General features: G+C 39.1%; 1 protein-coding gene across 4 annotated transcripts in view; it reads left to right on the top strand.

The window, feature by feature from the left end:
- The window catches only part of myo9aa (myosin IXAa), a 131,892-nt gene that overhangs the window by 70,853 nt on the left and 34,734 nt on the right, over positions 1-26,305 (top strand). For 3 of the 4 annotated variants that reach the window (XM_028573518.1, XM_028573527.1, XM_028573501.1), the window contains exons 5-14: positions 320-419; positions 2,317-2,370; positions 5,806-5,903; positions 6,459-6,585; positions 7,601-7,690; positions 11,931-12,047; positions 12,417-12,551; positions 20,684-20,805; positions 24,513-24,654; positions 25,852-26,047. In XM_028573518.1, coding sequence (XP_028429319.1) covers positions 320-419; positions 2,317-2,370; positions 5,806-5,903; positions 6,459-6,585; positions 7,601-7,690; positions 11,931-12,047; positions 12,417-12,551; positions 20,684-20,805; positions 24,513-24,654; positions 25,852-26,047 — 1,181 coding nt within the window. The remainder of the gene's footprint in view (positions 1-319; positions 420-2,316; positions 2,371-5,805; positions 5,904-6,458; positions 6,586-7,600; positions 7,691-11,930; positions 12,048-12,416; positions 12,552-20,683; positions 20,806-24,512; positions 24,655-25,851; positions 26,048-26,305) is intronic. The other variant, XM_028573510.1, reaches the window with a different exon arrangement.

The raw sequence follows: 26,305 nt of genomic DNA, 5'->3' as shown, positions 1-26,305 counted from the left end.
ATTATGTTTAAGTTGTCGTCCGGAAAGAATTTTCGCTAAGCTAATTAAAGGCATACTGAAATGACCATCGGACGAAGAATAAGCCCTTTTCATTTAGGTGACACTATTATTATTATTATTATTAGTAGTAGTAGTAGTAGTAGTAGTAGTAGTAGTAGTAGTAGTAGTAGTTATGAAGTTGTCTCTCCATTTGCTGTTTTGTTTTTTTGTTTATGGTATTTTCATATAAAAACAAATGATGAGTTAACAATGAAGCTTGCATTTCTTATGAGTTTGAACTGTAGCTAACCATAAGTGAAAACATTTGTTTTTATTTTAGAAACTACCATGTGTTTTACTACCTGCTGGCAGGAGCGAGCGAAGAAGAGAGGAAAGCCTTTCACCTCATGAAGCCTGAAGAATACCATTACCTCAGTCAGGTGGGACCTTCACAATCACCTCTTGATTTGTAGAAATATGAGCTCAACAAGAGACCTTGTCTGGTTTTGTCTTAGACAGGTTGCTGTCAATTTCTGACATTTCTATGTCTTTATGAGTTTTGCGTTGTGTTATGTGTTTGCCATAGTGTCCGTTAATTTGTAGAGTTGTGTGTGTGTGTGTGTGTCTGTGTCTGTATTGGCGTCATCTACCAGTTGTTAGGCCCCAGCAAACCGAGCACAGTTACCTCTGTGTCTCTGCAATCAGGAAAGAGAGAAATCAGGACACAAAGGAAACGCATTCCTCTGTTTGTGGCTTTCAACACCTACTATGTTGTCCCTCTCTTTCTCTCTCTGTCTCACACACACACACACACACAGACACACACACTAAAACGGTGTAATTTCTTCACTTGTTTCAGAGAGACATGTTTTCTTTTAAAGATCTGTGTGTGTTTATGTTAATTTGATTGTGTATTAAATTGAGTTGTGTGGGTGTAACTGCATGTGTGTGGGTTTTGCATACACTTTAGTCCTTATTAACCTTTGACACATGCACTCACACATTCTCATTCGTACATCACCACAAACACAAACACAGAGACAAAGACGAAAATAGTATCTGTCCTTTGTCACTGTTGCTTGTGTTGCCCACAACGAAAACAGGTTTCACATAACCTTAAAACAAAGCCACAATAAACACATACACACACATACACACACACACATTACATGTCATTAAGGAATGTGGATGTTGTGTAAAACTTGTTGCGTTTCTTCCTTCGAGCTTTGACAGTCAAGCCATGGCAACCAGGGACCCGCTCCCTTCCTCCTAAATCCTTTACGCCTACGCAGAAGAGAGCAGGGAATTCCTTCCATTCCTACCGGCCACTGACGTGCACATGCAAACACACTAACACGCATGCATACATATAACATATGCATACAGTCTCGCACTCTGTTCTTCTTCTACCCTTCCCTTGTATCTGTCTTTCTTTCCTTCCGTTCTGTGCATTCTGTGAACCACACTGTTGCACCTGCTATAGTTCTTGCATGGATTTCACAACCCCTCCTGTCCACACAATCAAAACCCCCCAGGTATTCATTTTTCACACCTTAATTAGAACTCATTCTGCATTTTGCTTTGAGAGCCACAATCTGTTTTGAATCTGTAAGCCAGCCACTTAACCACAAATGTACTTTTTAACAGGCCAATGTCCGAAGCAAGCAGTAGGTTTTTAGGTTGAATGAATCATTTTGTAGCAACCATTGGATCTAGTTCATTTAAATTCTATTTTCCAGAGATTTACACCTTTCTTTAGATGCTTGAAATATGAAATCAATCAATTACAGTGAAGACTTAATTCCATTTTTATCGGAGCCATCTCTAATTGACAAGCTATGATGCTGAAAAAGATCCAGAAAGGTATAGACGAGCTAAACATCTACTGTAGCTAATACACTACTATTACTAATACTAACTTCATACAACACACTTCAAAAAATCGGAACTATCCCTTTTAATGTTCATGTGTGTTAACAGATCTGCAGCTTTCATTCCACCTTCTCATCCTGCTCAATGACTTGATGTTTTCAATCATGACATGCTTATTTTGTAGTGTCTGCGAATGCTTTTTGTGTTTATACATCTCTCTCATCAGTATCTGTATTTTCTTTTGAATGTTTAACGTATGTCTGACTGTGTTTATTTGATATTTGTCTGTCCGTCTGTAATGAACAGAGCTGCAAAGTTCAGCCGTCGCTTGTGTCTTAACAGCACGTCCTTGCTCTTAGTTGCACATAAATCTGTGTTTAAGTGTACAGTAATTGTCTTCATTTTAGTGCTGCTATCTAACCGTAACCTCTTTCCCCCTTTTAAACTCTGCCTTAACATTTCCAGATGACAAAGTCAACCCACCAACCGCACTGGGACAGTTACTGTGAGAGTGAACCGGTCAGTATCTGTGTATGTACTGTCGGTGTGTCATTACGTGTCGGAGAAACCTACACAAGTAGATTTTCTGTCACCTGAGCACTTGCAGCTTAAGCCACACTTTCCCTGCACCAACCCCAGCTCATTGTGTTGCCTTTTGGACTTTTCCTGGTTTGGTTTTGGTAGTGTTTATTCCATCCTTGTTTATTGTTTTTTTGCTGTTCCCTTGTTGTGCTGCTTCTGTGAGCTATGTTGGTATGTCCAGTCATATCCTGGCCACTGTAGCTGCCCGTGTTGCTGTAACCTGTGTGTGTGACTTTTTTTGATTATTGACGGTGCAGTGTTTTCTAGTTCCTCACTTGGGTTGCAGAATTGTTTTCTAGCATCAAGTCTTTGACATTTACCACAAATATGATAATTAAAATTGCAACGCTGCTCAGTGTTAATGGCTAAGACTGCACGTTAGGTTCCAGTCAACCCTCTGAGGACAAAAGACGCACCGGCGAGTCCAAGCGAGGTTTGACAAAACTCCTACTCAAAAAGCGATATTACAGAATTTCATTTCAGAATTTATTTACTATTTTTTTTTTTTATATATATTACACTACTTTTGTGAACCCAAGACTTTTGTAAACTCATTTCAAGCACCAACACAATTGAGGATTTTTTTTTTTGAGAAATATTTCCGCTTTACACCAAATTATCTCTTTACACATTGCTCTGGGACAATTTTGGGCATCCGTATACAGAAAGCTGAGTTTGTTCTAAACATTTTGATCTGAAACACACAGGGATCAGTCATATTCAAATACCCTAAAAAGGAGAATTCAAGGAGTTATTTTAAAGTGCCCTTTAAACTCAGAGGGTTGACACTTTGCAGCAATCAAAACATCCCAGTTAATTCTAAGAGGTACAACAGAGTGATTGTGTGTGCTAAACGAACAAACCTCAAACAAAGATATTTCCATTTAAATCCTGTCATTCTTTCCTTTCTGTACAGTAGAATACCATTTTCTTTAGAAATGCAAGTTTTAAGTTGTAGTTACTATAGATAACAACACATAGTAGGAAAAATTACTCATTATATTGGCAAGACAGCGAGCTGGGAGTTTCCCTAAGGTCAAAAAAAATGATCAGGCTTCCAAGTATAGTATCCCTAATATAAGTTGCCTGATAAAACACAATGTTTTGCAGCCATAAGACATGTGAGTGTTTGAGCAATGGGCTGAGTCCCAGTCACAGGCGTGCCCCATTGTTCAATAGCTAGTTTGTGGCCAAGATTCTGTATATTTACATGCTTATACCTCTGGGTTACCATAGGTTATTTGCTCAAAGACGCACCCTCACCTCACTGGATCTGATTGAAATCGCACTGCAGTACAACTACTTTGATTGAATGATGTCAATGATCAAAAAAGTCTTTGTGATTTGTGTTGGGTTTTTGTGGTGGGCGTTAATGTTTGTAATTAATGTTTGTATGTAACGGTGCTCTTTGGTTCTTCAGTTAAATGTGATTAATTTTCCAGTCTTTCTACCTCAGTGAGTTAACTGTATTTTTGAATATTGATGACACAATATTGATGTTAACTCTGACATTAGTGAATAGAAAATACTATAAATATGCCATGATGAGCAGCAGTGGTCTGTATTAAGACTTTTTTTTATAACACTGCAAAGAAAAAAACTATTATTACATGTCGACACAGGTAATATTATTCCAGTTGATATATTTTAATGATAACTATGATTTTTTTAAATGTAATTTTATTTAATTTCTAACATTTACAACATATGGAATCCTCGACCACCTGCTTACTACATTGATAGATTGTTTTCTTGAAAGAAGTCGAGTTAGAGCCACTTTTTTGTAATAAATTTAGACTTTCCTGCTATAGAAACACTAATAGGTCAGTGTGAGTTTCTGCAATGAAAGCAGAGAGTAAGGGAGGCAAGAAGGAGGCACGTTGGTGTAAGTGTGAGTCTCGTGTTTGGAGTGTTTGTCTTTCTGAGGCTTCGGTATGTGATAATTATGGCAGCCATAGTGAAATGGGCCCATAAAGCAAAGAGCAGAGCTCACATTACGGTGGGTGTATGTAGTGAAAGACTACAGTATGTAGTTACATCAAAGCATGTGCTCCCAGTCTGGGAAAAGCTTTTCATCTTGTCAAAAACAACTTATCCAGATTTATGCACAGTTTACTCATTCTCATGTACATTTGGTTCCTAATAATATTTCTGCTGTTTAGGCTACATTTACATTGCTACATTTTGGAAAAAAAAATGTTTAAAAAAAAATCTTTATAACCACGCGACTTTCTGTCGCATAGTAGACAAAATACCGTACAGTACACATACCTGAAAAGTAGTCGCTTTTCGGCAAAAATCGCCGTTTTGAATGGGAAAATGTCATCCACGTGAATCGTGTAGATCCGAAGAGTTTTTATTTGGGGGGGGTCCGAGACCCGGTGCTAATACGGCACCGGTGCCTTAACGTTATCTACCAGACCGAATAGCAACGCGGATTTCGGTGCATTATTTAGGTGCCTCTTAAATGCCTGCGCTTCTGTCTGATTCTCCGAAAACGGACGTTAGGGGGGGGGGTGTCACCTTTTTCAGCCCTTCTTGCAGGTATGAGTACAGGAGAAGCTCGCAGGCAGTTTTGACTTACATTAGCTGTTTAAGTTTAATTACTAATGTTAACTAGCATTTTAGTTAGCAATAATTAGCCTGTGCCTATGTTATCTCCTTACATATACCTACGCTCTCCGTCTTTGCAAGATCAGGAATGATTGAGATTTCTCTTGGCACAGCTACCAGAAGAATTACAACTTTCAAACAGGTTGTGTGTGTATATATATGTGTGTATATATATGTATGTATGTATGTATATATATGTGTGTATATATATGTATGTATGTGTGTGTGTGTATATATATATATATATATATATATATAAAGTGTCAGCTAAAATGACATGTAAAGTGCGTCGTCCATCACTCAAACAAAGGAAAACACATACACTGCTGCTCTTTTACCAGCTGGCAAAATGTGGATTGGGTTAAAAGGGAGAAGCCAGGCCAGATTTTCCACTACATGAGCAGAACCTGCACACACTGCTGTTCAGCAGACACTCTGCCCATCAGACTGGAGTGTTTGACCCCTGGACTTCTTAATGATAACTTATTTTAGTATGAGTCAGTTCATTCTGTCTGCTTCAGGCCACTCTTCTGTTTTTTTTTGTTCTGGCTGCAAAGTAAACTAAAAAACTATTTTAGGCCTCTTTGCTGGACACTCTGTAAACATTAAAAATATTTGGGTACTGTGCATGTCAACAGTCTTTAGAGAGTCCTTCATAGTGACTTGTCATTAGCTCTTTTGGCTTCCAGGCCGCTGTGTCATAACCGCTGCTGTAAACTTGGTGACACCCGCTTGCTGCATTTTTTTCATTTTTTTCAGGACTGCTTCACAGTCGAAGGAGAAGACCTGAAGCATGACTTTGAGAGGCTTCAGCTGGCTATGGAGATGGTGGGCTTTCTTCCTTCCACGCGTAAACAGTAAGTCACTCACACACGCGTGCGCATACACACAAACACACACACACACACACACACACACACACACACACACACACACACACACACACACACACACACACACACACACAGCTTTGTGGCACTATCTTTGTGGGGACCCGTGATTGACATAATGCATTCTCTAGCCCCTTACCCTAACCTAATCCTACAACCAAGTCTAAACCCTCAAACAGTCCTTTAAACTTGTGGGGTCCAGCATTTTGGACCCCGGTTTTTGGACCCCACGAATATAGTTAAACACACACAAACACACAAAGATAAGATTGACTTCACTGTAATAGTCCCTAGTGACAGCTTTGCTGTGCATAGAACGTACAGATAAATATCGCAGCCTTGTTGGCCACTCCATTCAACATCAACACCTCTGCCATCAATACCATAATGTCAATTTCAATTTCATCATTATTACAACCAAATCTGCACTAATAAAATCAAAGCATTCCACAGATTTGAGACTAACTGCAGCTACAGACAGTGCAAACAGTATTTTAACCAGTTTCCTGAACTGTTGTTTAGGATCTTCTGCCTGCTGTCGGCCATCCTTCACCTGGGCAACATCCGCTACAAGAGGAAAACCTACAGGGACGACTCGATCGACATCTGTAACCTAGAGGTGCTACCTGTCGTCTCAGAACTGCTGGAGGTACTGCACAATATTGCAACTGGGAGTTTTTATTCCTGCATAATTTCTAAATGTGCAATTAGATTTAAAAAAAAAAAAAGTCTAACATGATATGTCTGCTCTGACTGCGACTACTTTCGCAATTACAAAATATTGTATGAGTTTAGATAAAATCAAACATGATCGCCGTGGTTTAAATATGGGTGCCCTGTGCAAAAGATTGGACAGGATAAAATGCTTTTGCTCTTTAGTTATCCACTCTAAATTATGTCATGCACACAAAGATGCCTTTCTATTTATTGAATAATTAAGTTCCCAGTGACATGAAGTGCAACCAGACTTTTCTACCAGCACTTATTTGTATACTGGGTATTTATCTGCGTCTCAGGGTCATTTTAATGTGCTCTTCAACAGAAGCTCTTTGTCGATTACACATCCAAGAGTCTTTCGGAGCGATTGAGCTTCGTCTCGTAGCCTTCCGTTAACCGGCATAAAGCCACATGCTGTACTGTGTTATCTTTGTCGAGGGAGGTTGGAAAGGTTAGAGACATACTATGCATATTACTCTCCAGCTAAAGTTTGATTTAAATTTCCATTGGAGCCTCAAGTACTTGATAAATACAAACCACATTGGGCCCTAATGGTATTTGGTACTTGGGTAATATCTCAGTAATGTAAATGTGAAGTATTGTATTAGATAATTATTGTTTGTGGCCAATTCAGAATCTCGCAGTATTCACATCCTCATTGCCCGTCTCACATTTAACTTGTGTAGACTTATGAGGATACGGTTATGTTGCTGCTGCAGATTTTCAAAAGCACTTCTTCAAGCTGTCACCGTGCACACAGGCACTTAAACCCTGTCAAAGCAACTTCAATGGAAAGTGTCCGATTTCCTTTGAACAAGTCCAACACTTTATGATGATCCAGGATTCCGTTGCTATTACTTTGTAAAACGATAATGGGAATGATGGGTTTCTCGTCTTCTCTTTCATTTAACTAATTTTCCTTTGTCTCTCGCTGTCATGATCCTCAGGTCAAGGAAGAGATGCTGTTTGAAGCTCTGACAACACGGAAGACTGTTACTGTCGGGGAGAAGCTGATTGTCCCTTACAAACTGTCTGAGGTGAGATGGTTCTGCTACTAGTAGTAGTGCTAGCATACAGTATATACTATCAGACTAGTGTGCAATATTAATCATGGTGAATGTAATGCAGATGCAGAAAAGATTTAAATTAAAGTCCCAGGTGGTGAAATTCTTTACAGGTGATGGAAAAACAAGTCTGCTACTTTCCTGCTCCCAAGTAGAAGTAGACCAGGAAAACCCGTCCATGTTACTTTCTGTAGAAATAGTTTGGCAGGTTTAAAGCAAGAAGGGCTTGAAGGGTAAAAATGAAAGTGCTGCTCCAGACTCCTGCACAAGCTGAACTACAGTAGATTCCCTCACTGGTTTTCCAAGTGTGCAGCATTCTGTAACCGGGCTAATATTCAGTATTATACACTCTAATTGGTTGTGAGACCTTGTTGAAAATCTTGCATCCTCCAATAACTTTCCTCATCTCTATGCTAACTGACAGTCAGCTCTTTAGAAATGGGAGATTCAGAGGTCAAATCAGAGAATGCTGCATTTGCATTCTGTCAATAGTGATGCTCCATTATTGCCCATTTTATTGTGATGCACCATCACGTACATAGAGTGTAAATAACTGAAAATGTAAAACTGAGCTGAGTAAACACAACTAATGTATTGGGTTCAACCGTAGTCTAATGTTAAAGTTTGAATTTGTTGTTGGCTGCGTACCAGCACTCAGCTCAAAATAAAGAGTACACTCAAAACAGCCAGTATGTCTACTAAGATATACATTTATATTTGTGCTCCCTATAGTGTCCACTATTGTCCAAAAATGCTCCTAACCCTAACCCAACGTCGACTTCAAGGCACCTAACCCTAACCTCAACCCTAACCCTAGCCATTGCCTAGTCCTAGTGCCTACCAGGCAACGCTGCCTGGAAGACGTATTTGGGGGCTTAAAACACCAAACACCTCCCAAAATGCATTGCACAGAATAACCGGAGGAGCTGCTTACAGCTGGAGACAAAAATAAGTTTTTGGAAAGAAATCTTGCTGTCTGTTCAAGTTAAACTTAAAAGTTGCTTAAGTTTATTTGGCATTTGTTTTTGAACATTGCAGTATTGACATCCAGTGGTTTAAGTATTGTATCACTTCCAGTTGATATAAAACAGTTATATATGTTCTGACATATTGACTTAAAATAAATGATACACTATAAAGGTTAATGTGTATACTGTAGTATGGAATTTGAGTCAGACCTAAAGACTTAGGAGTTCTTGTATGCATTTTCTAAAGTTTAAATAAAGATCATTCTCAGTAGAGCGACTGAAGGCATTTTGCCAGCTCAATAATGGCGTTGCAGCCTCGCCTCTTCAATCTGACCCGGCCGTGTTTACAGGACAGCCTGCACCAGGACCAGATCTCCTCCTGCTTCTCTCTCTCTCTCTCTCTCTCTCTCTCTCTCTCTCTCTCTCTCTCTCTCTCTCTCTCTCTCTCTCTCTCTCTTCTGCAGCTCTTTCAGTCTGTGGCCCCCGCATGAACACACACCAACACACTTCCAAACACACATGCAGTAAGTCCTTCAGTAGGTTTAGAGAGCAGGGCACTCATTTGAAGTCCCTCTACACTTTTAATTGAAAACAAACACGGTCTGTGGATGAGAGCCGTCTGAAAGAGAAGAAAGAGGTAACAACATGGATATAGTTTGAATATGGCCATTTTTTACTGTGATGCACACAGATAATGTTAACTTTTAAACTTATCATAATGCCTAAACTTTTAATTTCATTCCAGTGATGTCAAATCAGTGTTAAATATTTTCTTGCATACATACAGTGAGTTAGGTTGAATGATCTTCTTATTTTCCAGTGCAAATCACTCACAATATTCACCCAAGGAAACAATCTCAGCAGTATTTTACCACAGACTCTCCCAAAAGATGTTGGCCTTTTACAGATTCCCATCAAAAACAACCTCATAATGACCTGCTGGATATTTAGGAACCATTTCATATGGACAAACAGTGATTGTTTTGCTAGCTCACTGGGTGGTCTCTGTGTAAATATTGCTCTTACAGTCACAAGAATCTCATTGCCTGTAAACCGAAATCATACACTTTGAAACCTTAAAGAAATCTAAGCGTTTCTGTAATGTGTTTTCTCCATTTTGTCAGTTATGAGGCTGTTTCCCGCTGAATGTTTTAAGTCCAACTTCATCTAAATAATGAAAAGCTTATGGGTCATTAGACCACAGTATGCATGGGGTACAAAATAATATCTTTCCTGACTCATGGAAGGCATATTTGGTCTGTGGTTGCTAAAAATACCTTCGTTAATTATTTAGAGACAAAGCCATTTTAACTTTGAGTAGCCACTTCATGGTTTGTTTAGTTTTTGAAGACCACAGCTCACCTTTGCTGCTGCAGGGTCAAATCTTTCCAGCGGATACGGGGATTGGAAGAGTTTTTTTCTTGAATTTGACAAAGAAGCTTTTGTCAAATAATCTCCCTGCTTATAAAATGAGCACACAACATTGATCCAGCACACTATTCTTTCTAGATCTTCTTCTTTATCTTCCAAATATTTAATGTTTGTCATCTGAATACCATGCTGGTCTTCCCAGCAGCAGAGCCTTTAGTATATACAGTCTATGTCTAGCCTATTAAAGCTAATATTTCCATTAGGCCATGACTGAAAATGTAACATTCTGCAGCATGTCCATCAGAACTTGGCAGATTATACTGTCTGTGCCACAGTCGATCGGTTTGACAGATTTCATGACTCAACCTGATGTGGTAATGCCATTTTAAAATGGCCTCAGGGACGTCCTACTGTGACAGTGCTGTCTGCCAGCATGTCTGTGCCTTCTTTGGCAAAGTTTCAGTAGAGAAGATAAATGCTTAATATGTATTTTCCAGTAAGAGTTCTGAGTGAAAAGACAATGCAGATGCATTGCTGACCTTACAGAGAGGATGGGATTTACACTCAAAACTATAATATATGTTTGGTTATAAATGACAAATGCAACTGTCTGCACATCTTGACTTCTTTTTAAATAACCTTTTGCAAACTGGGCCAGTTTTGTTTGAGATGTCATGTCTGAGTTTCAAATGTTGACCCTAATATAAATCCTTTTTATTTTCTGCCACCATTCACTGTGGGGGTTTCTTTGTGCCGGACCTGTGCAGTGTTACAAGGCCAAGCTAATGTACAATACAGATGTGTGGAGGGTTGAGCTTCAGTCCATGACTCAGAAATGATGTCTGAAGTTGTATTATAATGGATGACTCTTCCAACCTCTGGCTCTGCACAAATAAGCTTCATAAACTAAAAGGAATGGTTGGACATTTAGGGAATTGGTTTACTTGCTGAGAGTTAGATGAGAAGATCGATATCACTCTCATGTCTGTACGAGTAATATGAAGCGAAATCTGGTGGACGGTTAGCTGAGCTTAGCTGAGCTTAGCTTAGCTTTGGATGAAGACCGAAAGCAGGCAGAAACAGCTAGCCTGACTCTGTAAAAGGAAACAAACCCTCCTACACTTGACTGGGACGGACATAACCCCCTAAAAAGTGTGTGTGTCTGTGTGTCTGTGTGTGTGTGTGTGTGTGTGTGTGTCTGTGTCTGTATGTGTGTGTGTGTGTGTGTCTGTGTCTGTGTGTGTATACAGTATATAATATGTTAATCAGTGAGCATAGAGGTTCTATTAAGCAGATGTTGGACAGAGCCAGGCTCACGGTTTTTAGTTTCTATCCTAAGCTTAGCTTCACATAGCATAGCGTACAGACATGAGAGTGGTATCGATCTCAGATTTCCAAAAATGCCAAACTATTCCTCTAAGGTATCACTTAACCAAATTTTTTTTACAAAAACTAGCGTAAAATGAATCCAGTGAGCATAGATAACAAAGAAACACGTTTAAATGGAAATGAGACAAAGGACAAATCAAAACAACACATACAGTAAAAGGACATCACACAATAAATTAGTTTCTCTCCTATAATGCTGTTCATTGAAACAGTTGTGTCCCTCATGCTCCTACCTTCCTAATCAAATGTTGTAAACTGAGATATTACCTGTAGGGCTGGGTATCGTTAAAATAATGTCGATACCAATACAGTGATGAGATTCACTCCTTAGGTATTGAAATTAGGTATTGAACGACGAGGCATTTTGCAATACTTGATACTTCAGAGGGAATACGGTTAGTGCCTAAAAAGTATTTAATTCGATACCCAGTCCTAATTTCCAGTGGGAGTAACACTGAAGAGATTGTGTATGTGTCTACCTGCAGGCTGGTACGGTGCGAGACTCCATGGCGAAGTCCCTGTACAGTGCTCTGTTTGACTGGATTGTCTTCAGGATCAACCACGCTCTGCTCAACATCAAGGACCTGGAAGAGACCACCAAGGTGGGACGACCCATTGAGAGTTCAACCGCCTTAATTAGACACAATATGAAGTTCAAGTCTGAGAGATTCTCACGCATGGACAATTACATAACAAGAACTTTGATTTATTATTTATGTTTTTAAATTTGCCTGCAAGGTAGGCAATCTCTGTATTGTGTTTACGATTGTGTATGATTTTATTATACTACCTGCTGCATAACAAATTGCCCCACTGGGGGACAAATAAAGTAACTTGACTTGAGAACTGTCGCTTAAATTCATTTTAGTATTACAGTTTTACTACGGTAGTTTTTTGTCACCTTTACTCAAAGTTTTAAAACCCTTACTGACAACACAGTTTTTTTTTTTTTTTTTTTTTTTCATCCTCAGATCCTGTCCATTGGAGTGCTCGACATTTTTGGGTTTGAGGATTATGAGAACAACAGCTTCGAACAGTTCTGCATCAACTTTGCCAACGAGCGTCTCCAGCACTACTTCAACCAGCACATCTTCAAGCTTGAACAAGTAAGACCTCTCTTAAAAGTTCTCCTTTCTCGCGGTCAACTGGCGTCCTGTTTAAGGCTTTTGCCTGGCAGCTGAACTTCTGAGCTACTGTATGATTGCAACTGTTATTTTAACATATTGTAGAGCTACCTGCTTAAGTTCTTTGGCTTTGACCATTTCCAAGGAAATCCCTCATGCTTCTCACTCGGAGCAGTGCACGTACATTACAATGACACTGAAACAATGGAGGAATTCTTCATCACATTATGCAACAGGGTTGCTGACAGCCGTATGACTTAACTTACCCTCCTTGTGACCACCCCGACTTAGGATGGATGTTCTCTTAAGTGAGCTGAATAACTTCAAAGGGGTGTTTTTTAAAGTCATGGATCTGTAAGATTTGCCTGTAAGTTAAACATTGTGTTTACCTTGAGATTGACAGACCTGCCCTGACACGTTTGCGGGCTTCCATGCTGTTCACACCAAGACATGAAGTCCTCAGTCTTTCCGGTTTTGTACAAAGGCAGTTGTTCAGAAACCCTGTCTTACCCCCATGTCATAAATATGCCAAGACTTACAGTGTAGATGTATGTCATGACAACAGACTTCAAAGACTTCTTTGTTTTTGGAGGTTCAGTTAAGGGTGATGCAGAATTATTGCGTTAAGATGTTTGTTCTTCATATGCTCTGATAGTTTTTGAATTAATGTTATGACCCAAGAATCACAATTTAAGAGCTTAATAACGCAAACAAGTTGTCCATGCATGTTTTAATGCAACGTCTGCAGGGAACAAATGTGACATTTATGTATGCACACATTATTCACATGTGCTGTTTTTTTAATTTGAAAAAAAGTTTAAGCACCCAGTCAGTCGGTGCTTTTTCCCAACACCCCGCCCCCCCCAACATTGTCTTTTCATTCTTGCGAAAGATTTCTTCCTTGAAGAATGCTTCTTGCTTGTAAAACAGCTTTGAGATCAGACAAAATATTATGGGGCCAGGAAAAGCCTTTACAAAAATCTTTAGTATCTTTAAGTAGTTCACGGTCTATGTTTAAGCTGTTAGCGATCATAATCTTGTAATAATATCTCACTTCTTTACACTGACTCTGAGACTTCAGTTGCCAGTATTTGTTAATAGGGCTGCAACAACGAATCGATAAAATCGATAACAATCGATTACTATAAAAGTTGGCAACGAATTTAATTATCGATTCGTTGTGTCGCGCAACTATTCGGCAACCTAGTCGCGGAGATAAAAAAAAAGCGCAGAGAGGAGCAGCGCGGAGCGAAAGAAAAGAAAAAAAGAGCAGAGCGGGGTAGAGGAAATACGGAGAGAGACCGGAGAGACCCGTAACGTTGTTCTGAAACACTCGGCGGAGGCAGAGAAATCAGTACAACCTAAGTCATCCAAGGTGTGGGAGCATTTCACACTAAATAAATCAAAAACGTGTTAATTGCAAGATAAGCAAAAGCGACACGGCATGGCACGGGCGCACCACGGTGATGAGTCTAAAACGTAAACATGTTGGAGTCCTTGATGAGGAGGAAGGGAGTTCAACAGCAGGGTAAAGTCACTACACTATCCTACTTCTGTTCCGGTCTGAAGTGAGGAACGTACCGTCCCTCCAGTAGCTCTTCTGGTGCTGCCGTTTACTCGTTATCCAGCTGACTAGCATGACAAGCTAGCGTTAGCTCGTTAATAACCGTAATAAAGCAGGGGTGGTATAGTTTGCAAGACTAAAGACACGGTTTTATTCACTCGCCTTTTTTGGCCCATTAATTTTTCAATCTGTTGTCATGTATATATTATGTGCTTTGTCCCATATCAGTTATTGTTGACAAATATTATAGTGTGTGGTGTATAAACGAACTTAACTTGCACTTACTACAATGATGGTAATAATTTAATGAATAAGTGTGTGTCTGTCTGTGTGTCTTGTCTGTATCTGCTATTTGGGTTACTTACCTTTACAACTATTAACTAAAACAACAAGTATGTATTGAGTTGATGTAAATTAATGCTTTTTTTTTTATCCGATTCATCGATTCATCGAAAAAATAATCGACAGATTAATCGATTATTAAAATAATCGTTAGTTGCAGCCCTATTTGTTAATACTTCTTAGAATCCCACAGTACTTCCTGTCCAGTAACACCGGTCATAATAGATCTAGCCTTGAGCAAAACCGTTTTCCACGGTGTTCTTTTCTTTAAATGCATCCTGTTCCTTGTCTGTGAGCTGCATCTTCTTTTTTGTGTTAATGTTGTATACTAAAGACTATTATTTTTTTTATTTTGATGCATGACCATTTTCCTAATGGTCCTAGTTGGATTTCCTTGTTCCTCCCAGATTTTATGTTGAAGTCATCCAGTCCCCATTTACTTCCATTCATTAAAGAGTAACTTGACACCCTATTTGGCTAACACACGCCCTTCAGATTTTTTGGGGCTATAGGAGACACAATTATTGGTAGCACTTTTACTTGAAGGTATCTACATAAGAGTGACATGACACTGTCATGAACACATGACACTGTCATGACACATGAACCCTAACCCTAACCATAACTTTTCATGGCAAAAACCGAATGACACAGCATTATGTCATGAACGTTTATGACTTGTTTATGTTTATGCCACGTTCTTATTACGTCACTCTTATGTAGATAACTTCAAGTGTAACCCAATTATCTTCTTAAAATACCTTCTGTTGTAATAAACACTATAGAATGGGCACCAGTAACAATTGATAATGTGATAAAATAACAAAGTTTAAGAAACAACAGGTTCAAGTTTATTCCCTGCAGAGGTTGTGTTTACTTCTTTCACCGGGAAAGTTAACACTACATCCAGTCTGCCCAGAAGTGGCCGTTCTTTACTTACTACTGGATTAGTCTAAACTTATTCTGCTTGTACATATTGTATATCATAGGTGTGCGCACACAGCTGATGGACTGTCATTGAGCGTTTTGTCAGATGGTTGAAACGCTACAGTAAACAACCATTCAATCAGATAAGGAGTTGATGTCCACCCACTTCCTGATCTCCAATATATTGACCCCCCCCACAACACCCAGTTACTCTGCATTTGAACAGTAAATGTGTTCTATTGATTTCTAATGTTTTCCATGGATCAAACCGCCTCGACAGTCCTGTTTTCTGGTCCTATAAAGTCCTAATTTCCTACAGTAGATACAGTATAGCATTAGTTGTGTGTGGAAAAATCGATGTGCACCACTGAGGCAGCCTGAAAGCCTCTGAAAATGATTCAACCAGGATAAGTTGGAAAGAGTTGGCATGCTTCATATTTCCGCTGAAACCAGCTTCACACCCTCGTCTGCAGTTACAGTATATTTCCATTCATCTGCCGGCCAGTGAGTCACTCTGTCGGGAGCAGTTAGGGGCTAAGTGGTTTGCTTAAGGGCAAATTGATGGTCATTTTAAGGGGGAATAGTACTTATTTTCTTCTTTTGCTCTGTTTTCCGACCTTTTCAAACAACCTCTCTGCCAGAAATCACATTGTTTAAAGACATGAAATGGAAGAAGAGAATGTTAGTATAATAATATTTATACTATAATAATACAGTATAATCATGAGTCAATTAGCAGTTTGGCACTGATCTTAACTGAAGATACAAATTGGTAGTTGATCTAAGCCGGTGTACAACAGTCAGCCGCTATTATCTAACTTTTAAATCTGTTACCACTATTATGAGAAGTACAATTTCCATGCTAGAGTGAATTCTGGATTTATTCTGGATTAAACTACCTGGCAGTATATATAGTCGAAATTAGCTCCCCCTTCAGCAGCTGCAAGACTAGTGATGCTTACACATTAATGTATCAATAATTATAATCCAGTGATATATATATTATTCTGAAATAGGGCATTCTGCATTTTGTAATGGGTTAGGGTTAGAGTTAGTTTTTTTTTTTACTCTTAATTTTAGTTCTTTAGATATATTTTGATGCTAATACTTTTACTTAAGTAAGATTTGTAATTGTATTTTTACAAGTGAGAACTTCTTCCACCACTAATTAATTCAGTCTTTATCTCTTCTTCACAAAGAAAATAAAATCTGTTTTAATAATCTACGAATCACCATGAAAGAAACGATTTTAAGTTTGATTCTGTTAGTTAGCAACGAGGCAGAAGAGGTAAAAAAAACAACCTCATACAGTAGTAAGAATTTGACCAACAGTCTCTGCCTATAGTTTTGACTTTCGTTCATACCAACTGTATGGACAAATCCATCCAGCAAAATTCTTAACACGCATGTCCAGCATGTGAACAAATGAGAGTCCCAAAATCGTCCGATGCGTGTGCACTGTCGGACTTTGGAAAATAGGCAGCAAGGGCAGCTGTCGTGTAGTTTTAGCTGACCACTGCTCTCTCCCTCTCTTATGTCTGAATGAAACCAAGACCATCACTTTAACAGATGGATGAAGCCAGCAAGTTTACGTATTAAAAGCATCAGATGGTTGTGATGACAGACATAGGACCGAGTGGGCTATCATTTATAATATAATGTTTGGGCTTAATGAATAAAACACTATTAGCACCAACTGTAGACAAGATATGAAGACAATCTGTAGAGCAGCCTTGTCAAAGCTGATTCTGCGCTTTTTGGAGACCTGTTATGGTTAGTTGAGTCAAAATAAGAGTGAATCACAGCAGTTGATGGAAGATGATTTAGAGGCATGTCGAGGGGGGGTGGATACCGTTTCCTGTGCAATATAATGCAATCCAATACAGTACAACACCCCCTCAAACCATAGCTTAGTGATTACCAAAGACTTGAGTCAGCACCCATCTGACACACAAATTGCATGTTATAAGCATCACAAATGTTTATTCTAGGGCTGTGGTATTGGATTATATTGCACAGGTGTTCCTTTTTATAGTTTTTTATTTTTTTTAGCCTGCGTGTGTCTCAAGTGTTCCTAAACGACACAAGAGTAAAAACCTGTCATTAGTAAGTTACTCATCAAAGACAACGATCACGTTCTGAGATGTTGATATTGTGAAAGGATGGAAAGACGCACAAGTTGTACAGCTTTAACTTTATTGTTATCCAGGAGGACATTTGGTTTGCAGCCAGACATTAAACTAAAAGGTCACAGAAGTGCACAGATGACACGGAACATTGAGCAATATCAGTTTAAAACGTAATTCAGTTATACCTTTGTTCATACCATGTTTTTATTTCCTTCTTCAACCTTTGTCTAAAAAGGCAAAAAAAAAAAAAAAACATCAATATTTTTTGGAAAGATTTTTGGCCATTTTCAGCTGTGGAAGAAGTTTCAGATCCTTTACAAAAAAAAAAAAAAAATGTTAAAAGAGTAATATGACTGTCTAAAAGTACTCCATTACAAGTAAAAGTTCTGAAATCAACATTTAACTGAACTAAAGGTACACAAGTATTATCAGCAAAATGTACTTTAAGTATAAAAAGTAAAAGTGCTCGTTAGCCTTCAAAAGTGTTATATTGTTATAGAATATTATATTATTCTGTTTTTCTCACTAATGGTAAATGTAAGAGCAAGCCTTTTTATTGTTGTACTGCATCATATCATATAAACAATCCTTCATGCAAAGAGAAACTAGAAGTGTCAAATAAATATGGAGTGGGAAGTAGCATAAAATGGAAATACTCAAGTTAAGTAGTAGAGATGGTCCGATATCATTTTTTGCTTCCCGATACCGATTCCGATACCTGAACTTGCGTATCGGCCGATACCGTGTACCGATCCGATACCAGAGTGTCATATGTTTCATTATGTTTTAACAGCTGTATACTACTATCCCTGTATGGATGTGATATAATTTATATCTTTGTTGTCGGTCTGGCTCAGGTTAAACTCTTTGTGAAACATGAACAAACACAAACAATGAATGCCACAGAACTTTCTTTTATTCTCCAGTTTGACAGTCAGTTATAACGGAAAAAGAACATAAATAAACTACTTTAATGTAGATTTTCTTTAGGGCTTTATTATGTGGTATCGGATCGGTGCATAAACTCCAGTACTTCCCGATACCGATACCAGCGTTTTAGGCAGTATCGGAGCCGATACCGATACTGGTATCGGTATCGGAACATCTCTATTAAGTAGCTCAAATGTGTACTTGAGTAAATATACTATACTTGCAGTAGTTGCATTTCACCTGATCATTGATGTTAAAGTTAAACTTTTGAAAGACAAGATGACACATTCCTTTTCATACAAATGAAAAACTAAGCTCATAAGCAGTAAAATAGACTGTTGTTCAGTTGATGTCTTGCTGCTACAGCCTCACTTGGTCTGGGATGACCAGTAGCTTATGGTGGCTAATCGAGGCAACCTTTAGATATTTATTGCTGTGTTATTGACATTACGGAGTCAGTTGACTGCTGACTTTATGGCTGTTGTCTTCCTGTTGCACTAAAAGTTAGCATTCACAATCATCCCATAAATGGCTGCTTTAAATGTTCGGTTACACTTTACTTGAAGGTATCTACATAAGAGTGACATGACACTGTCATGAACGTGTCATAAAGATTATAAACAAGTCATAAACGTTTATGACATAACGCTTCTTTTAGTAAGTGTCATTCGGTTTTTTGTCATGACAAGTTATGGTTAGGGTTAGCGTTAGGTTTAGAGTTCATGTGTCATGACTGTGTTCATGACAGTGTCATGTCACTCTTACGTAGATTCCTTTTAAGTAAAGTGTTACCGAATGTTCCTAAAGAAGAACAGGACAAATGGTTCTTTTACCACGGACGAAACACTGTCGCTGTCTTGTGTCTTGAAATAAAACGTCTCTTCTTTCCGATTTTGTAATGTGTCCATAATGACCAACCAGCTGCACTTTTCAGTGGGGGAGTAACAGCCGGTGTTGAGGGATATAGTTAGTTAAAAAAAAACAGTTCAATAAATCTTTTGTTGATAAGAGTCAAATGGAATCAGTTGGATTGCTTGTATTTAGAGAGCTGGCGCAAACTACAAATCACTGCAAAAGAAGAAGAATGTATTGCAGAATGATTCTGTCAAACTGTTGCAAACATTTTTCTACAAGAATGGCCAACACTTTTCCACGATCAGCACTCAACAATGTTTTTATTTGACCAAATACTGAAGAAGAAGGTCATCATCTCTGTCAGCTTTATTCTCCAGTTGTGGAGTAAGCAACAGTAATCAACTTTTTTTTAGGGTAACAAAAGAAGAAACCAGAGTAAAGGAGATTCCAGTGATTTTGATTAAACCTCATAGATTAAGGTCTTTATTTGTTAAATCTCTTTCCCAGGAACACAGGAAAATAACACGTATGGGGAAGAATTAATGATAAATGCTCTGAATGCTTCTCTCATTATTAAACCACCAAGAGACCTGCCAAGTTCTGAAGAGTGTTTTATAGCACAGGGAGACGACATGAAAGCAGGCATGCAAACTACTTTGTTGCTTTGATTGAAACATGTAAAACAGGCTGACCCACATGGGACTGGTCGTCTGTGTTTGATGGCACGATGATAATTAATATTGTTTGTTTGGGTGTCTAGAGTCTTTGATACCACATATACTGTACGCCTTATGGCCTAAAACTGAATTTGACGCAGACTTTGAGGCTCTAAATCAGGGGTGTTAAAACATATGGCCCGTGGGCCAGAACCGGCCCGCCAAATGATCCAATCAGGCCCACCGGATGACTTTGCAAAGTGTGAAAATTGCAGAGAAGTAATTAATTCCAATTCCAAATTTACCACTTTAATCTCAGAGAATATTTTCCAAGAATTTAGTAATTGAATAATTCCGATTAATATCCTGGCAGATAAAGTTTCTGATCTTTCTGGAGTTGTTTACTGGTCTGGCCCACTTCACATCAAATTAGGAGTATGTGGCCCATGAGCTAAAATGAGTTTGACACCCCTGATCTAAAACATAAAAGTACAATACAGATGTGATTTTTTATTTTTTTTTATTTGCTACATAATGTGATGAAATAAGGCACAGTGTTCTTATTCAGTAGGAGCTACTGACATAAGAAATGCAACCAAAGAAAAAGTCTACAGTTTCAACATCACCAATTACAATGCTTAGAAGCAAAGTTTTATTATTGAAGGTAACACTGACACCGAGCCCTTCTGTTTGTATGGTTTGTCCCTGCAGGAGGAATACAGAGCAGAGGGCATCAGCTGGCACAACATCGACTACATCGACAACACAGGCTGCATCAACCTGATCAGCAAGAAGCCCACAGCGCTGTTTCACCTACTGGATGAAGAGTGCAAGTGAGTCTTTCCGCCTGTCTGGCTTCCTGTTGGACTAGTTTGTTTCTTTTGGAAACTAGTTTCATTTTCCTGTCACGTAAACCGTCAATGGCTTCAGGCAGGTTATAGCAAAATTGACAGGCAGCCTGATGGTTGAATGGTTGAGATGCATGCCATATAACTGGCACAACCCCAGTATGATTCCAGCGGTGCCCTTGTTGCATGTAGCACCCCCTCCCTCCCTCTCTCTCCTTGACTCCTGTCTGTCTTTATACTGTCAGCTGTTAGGTGACGGTGAAAATACATACAAAAAACTCCAAATGGGCATCCATAAGCTGTGGAGCAGTGGTGCTCAAACTTTTTACACCACTTTGTACCACTTCAGAAAATATTAGGCTCTTTAAGTACCACCGTTATGGCCCACGTTAAAATAGAGTAGCATAGGCCTACCCTATTCAGCTACGGACAATTCACGCAGAAGACAGGTTTATTCCTAAAAACATTGTTGAGAGCCACAGACATGCTGTACTTCCTCCGTCCCTCCAGCTCTTAACTAATTATGGATGTATGCGCACTCCGTTCATGAACGTGACTGCGTAGCAGGTTGATATCGAAACACAAATAATTGCACGTAAGGAAACACTTACTTTAATTGACATTTAACTGATCATAGTTTAAGTATTATGATTCGAAATGTTGCAGTATTTCTATAGTATTATGTTTTTAAATTAATTAATTTAATTTTTTAAAAAATATATCCAAGATTCCATCCGCGTACCACTAGAGGGAGTTTATGTACCACCAGTGGTACTCGTACCACAGTTTGAGAACCAGTGCTGTAGAGCATCATGTTTGCTCACCACTGTAGGCTGCATGTTTATATATTTAAAACAAATAAAACAACTCCATATAATGTGAAAGGGCCCTACAGAGCTTTTTAGCCTCTTTCAGCTCCTTGTTTTGGTATTATGGCACAGCACCTAATGGCAGACAGACTAAGTGACTAGCTGGTAAAGAAAGTTGAATTTTTAGCATCTAAAAACCAAGATAAACAGAGATAAATGGAGATTGCATAGGGATTAAAGAATTGACCATTTCACGTTAACCGTATTAAAGGACAATTCTGGCTCAAAATGAACCTAGGGGTTAATAACATATGTGTACCGAGTCGACCGTTCTCTGGAACATGTTTTCATGCTAATCAAATGTGTCTCTAGCTTGAAACAAGCTAGCGCAAACCGGTGATTAGCTTATAAAGCTAGCTTTCAGGGCAGAGGGTAAATCGTTATTTCTACACCACTAACAAGGCTCAAAATAGCACCACATGGTAGCATAATGAGGGACCATACATATAAACCGAAGCATTGAGAACTTTGTAAGTGTACAAACAGTTTATTAAAAAGATAGTTTATAAAGACCGTATCGTTCACTATACAGGCAGGCGCCATCTTGGGAAAACGACGAACGCCGTGCAACCAGTAACCAGTAACATAGCTCAAACACAGCAGTTTTCCCACGATGGCGCCTGCCTGTATACATGAATGGTACATTATCATCATTATGCTACCGTTGAAGTGTGGTGCTATTTTGAGCTTTGTTAACGGTTTAGATATAAAGATTTACCCTCTGCCCCGAAGGCTAGTGTTATAAGCTAATCACCGGTTTGCGCTAGCTTGTTTCAAGCTAGAGACACATTCGATTAGCGTGAAAACCTATACCAGAGAACGGTCAACTCTGTAGACATATGTTATTAACCCCTAGGTTCATTTTGAGCCGGAATTGTCCTTTAATACGGTTACCATGAAATGGTCAATTCTTGTTTTGGAGTTCTTATGCCCCCTAGTGGCCATAATACAATGAAAGCGGCTGCACACGTTGGCATAGACAACATGGACAAATCCGGTTGCAATCACGGTTGTGCAGTGATTAACACTGTCGCCTCACAGCGAGATGGTTCCAGGTTCGAAACCGCTGTGTGTGTTTGCATGTCCCTCGGCTTCCTCCCACAGTCTGAAGACATGCGTTACAGTAGGTTAATTGTTGACTCTGATGGGAATGGGAGCGTGCATGTTTGTCTGTTTCTACTGTATATGTCAGCCCTGTGATAGCCTGGCGACACGGTGTACCCTGCCTCTGGAATCAACTTCAGCCCTGAATAGGACAGGCAGTTACATATATAATAAATGGATGGGACGTGGACAAATCAGCTTGAGCCCACTGCTCATTCTAGAAGGCAACTAATAAAAATATGAATTGTGTTACACACATTATGGAAAACGTTGTCACATTTCAAACACATTTTAGTTAAATGTAAAGAATTATTATTAAATGAAAGTATTTCTTCAAATCACTATAAGATGGAGTAGCCTCGAATGTAAACCCTCTAAACTGCAGAGTAAATTACATTTTTTCAGGTTCATGACTGTAATGCAACAGTGTTTCCTCTATTTCCCCCTTTTCTCCATTTGGACACTGAATCAAATTCCTCCCACTTGGAAAAGCTGGAAAGCACTGAGTCTTTGGCTGTGTTGTTTTCATAGCTCAGGTTTCACCCCGTTCCAAAAAGCCCTGGTGTCTCTTTCTTCCCCTCTTCCCTTCCTGTAAGCTGTTGATTTTGTGCAGAATTGCTGGCTCTTGATATTAAAGGAATGGAGGGAAATCTGAGCCGAGATCAGCTCAAAGTGATAATCCTCAACCTGTGGCGTCAGAGGATGAAATGTCAAAGCTGGTTACAGATCAGATAACTTGCTCTCCGTTTCCAGTGGATGTACTGTTGTAATAACTGTTGTTCTGACTGGAGTAGAGACCGGTGGAAAAAGTAACGTCTTTAATTCATCATGCTCGTTTTGGAGCATTAGATGAGGAATCTGTCGAACATTTTCAGTGTGATTTACTATAATGCAGCCTTCATGACTTGGTTGAGGGCTTTAAACAAGTGCATCAACAGTGTGATTTCCTGGCTCTTTTCTTGAACTGCTTTCACATTAAACTAGTGCTGTCAGTTAAACACGTTATTAACGGCGTTAACGCAAACCCATTTTAACGGCGTCAATTTTTTTATCGCAAGATTAACGTTCTTTTTGGCCTAGCAAACTTTGTAGTTTTTTTTTCACATGTTGTTGCAACAACTAGTAACGTTAGAAAAACTACAACACCACACCGGATCTAACTAGACCGGAAACAAAAACACTTGTTTGGGCTTGCGAGCTGGCCAAAGAGTAGCAGGCTAACATTACGTTTTGAGTGGATGGCGAGCGAGAGACGCCAAAATGGATGCCAATAAGATTCTGAATGGAAAGTTTACTTTTAAAAAGTTGCCAAATGGTTCCATTGACCAGACCAAAGTGATTTGTGCGTTTTGTCGTCGTGAACTGAGCTATCATCGCAGCAGGTCCAGTCTGAAATACCATTTGATGGCCGAGCACACAGCTGACGCCAATTCTCCCCGCCCCCCCCCCCCCCCTCGTCAAAGCCAGGCGACAAAAGCACAATGCAATCCGATCCACTTTTCCATGTTGATAAGAGCATTAAAATGAGAAAAAATAATGGGACAAGAAGAAATCAAGGGACATTTAGAATAGATAAAAATGTGCGATTAATTGCGAGTTAACTATGACATTAATGCAATTAATCACGATTAAACATTTTAATCGTTTGACAGCACTACATTAAACAAATGTAAAAACCCATTGTTCTTCAAATCAAACTCTTCTGTGTTTCTATTTCAGTTTCCCTCAAGCCACCAACCAGACCTTGTTGGATAAGTTCAAGAGGCAGCATGAGGGGAACAGCTACATCGAGTTCCCTGCTGTCATGGAGCCCGCCTTCATTATCCGACACTATGCGGGCAAGGTCAAGTACGGGGTCAAGGTCAGTGTAACCCTCACTTCCACAGCGACTCATTGATCAGACAGAATGGGAAGGGCACGGGCAGCCATTCTCTGCTTTGTTTTTGTAGTGTTTTTGTGAGCTTTTGTTGTGGGAGGAAAAGTGTTTGTTTTTCTCACACATTCACACCCACATCATCATCATCATCATCATCATCATCATCATCATCATCATCATCATCAGCCTTATTAAAGCTAAAAATGTAAAAAGATATTCCTCTTCTTCTTCATTGTTCATACCATACTAGTATTATTGATATGCGTGGCTATTAGTTAAAGCCAGATTACATTCAAGTCACACATTTGAAGCTACACCTTACTATTTTTTTTGCTCTATTGGAGTGCTCTGGTCAAACAAATACATATCCCACTATATATGTGGATAAATAACAATTAGTTATCCCAAGACTAAACTATAAAAAAATATATACGAGAGGTCTTCATCAGGGGGTCCGTGACCCTTACGGGGTCGTTTAGAGTTACTGCAGTTATTGTTGAATCATTTAAAAAAAATAATAATAATAATTAAAATATGTCATCATATGACATAAACATGAGTCCAACATATTATTAGCAAAGATAAATTGGCCTCTTTGTGATTTGTTTTTAAATTTACATAACAGTGATGACAGGCTAATGGCCTGTAGGTATAGTAGCCACTAAAGTAGCCATCCACAGATACAGTTAGGCTTCAAGTATTCACTGCTATCTATGTTTAACATTAAAACATGATGTATAAATATATAAGCATGTCAGTAATTATTAATTTAATACCATAGTATTGTAAGCAAGCACCATAAAAAGGTATTTATAAAGGCTTTAGTGTGCCCTACACGTTATTGTAGGCCCAGTTAAATATGCAACTTCATTTTATACAATATGTTGTGGGGGTCCCTGCTCCGTCTCCCTTTCAGTTATGGGTCTGTGGCCTAAAAAACATGTAAGACCCCTGAAATATACAGTTACGTGCAGGGCTTCTGTGGACCGGTACAAGTTATCGGCCATCAGTATTAGATAGGGGCGTCAGAAGTTTGAGTCAAAATCGAAAATTGATTGAAATGAGCTTCATCGAAATCAAAAGCAGCATCAGTGATTCTCCCAGTATTTCTTAAGCAAATGGGTATCCAAAACGATAAACAAATAATAGTATTTATTACCCTTCTTTTTCTTTGTCACACAGGATTTCAGAGAGAAGAACACAGACCACATGCGTCCGGACATCGTAGCTTTACTAAAGAGCAGCAAGAACGCCTTCATCTGCGGGCTGATGGGCATCGACCCGTCAGCCACTTTCCGCTGGGCGGTACTCCGAGCCTACTTCAGGGCCCTGGTGGCTTTCCGAGAGGCTGGGAAGAGACACACGCAGAAGAAGACTGGTGAGCTCTCACACTAACAGAAACTCCACTAATATGCACATTGTAGCGGTGAGGCAGAGTGCGTTCTGATGTAGGAGGTAGAAAGAGAAATATTCTATGAGCATCGAAAGCCAAAGACGACATGTCCTCAACAAATGTCATATATATCATTTTTTTTCTATTAAGGCATCTACTGATGTTCATTAATTTGTGCCTGTGTTATTAATTTACAGCATTTTACAGCTATTTTTAGAATAAATATTCAAAATGATGAAAATC

This window comes from Perca flavescens, chromosome 1, assembly GCF_004354835.1.
Source record: "Perca flavescens isolate YP-PL-M2 chromosome 1, PFLA_1.0, whole genome shotgun sequence".
Classification (NCBI taxonomy): domain Eukaryota; kingdom Metazoa; phylum Chordata; class Actinopteri; order Perciformes; family Percidae; genus Perca; species Perca flavescens.
The sequence above is the reverse complement of the archived record's forward strand: the minus strand, read 5'-3'. Positions and strand labels throughout refer to the sequence as shown.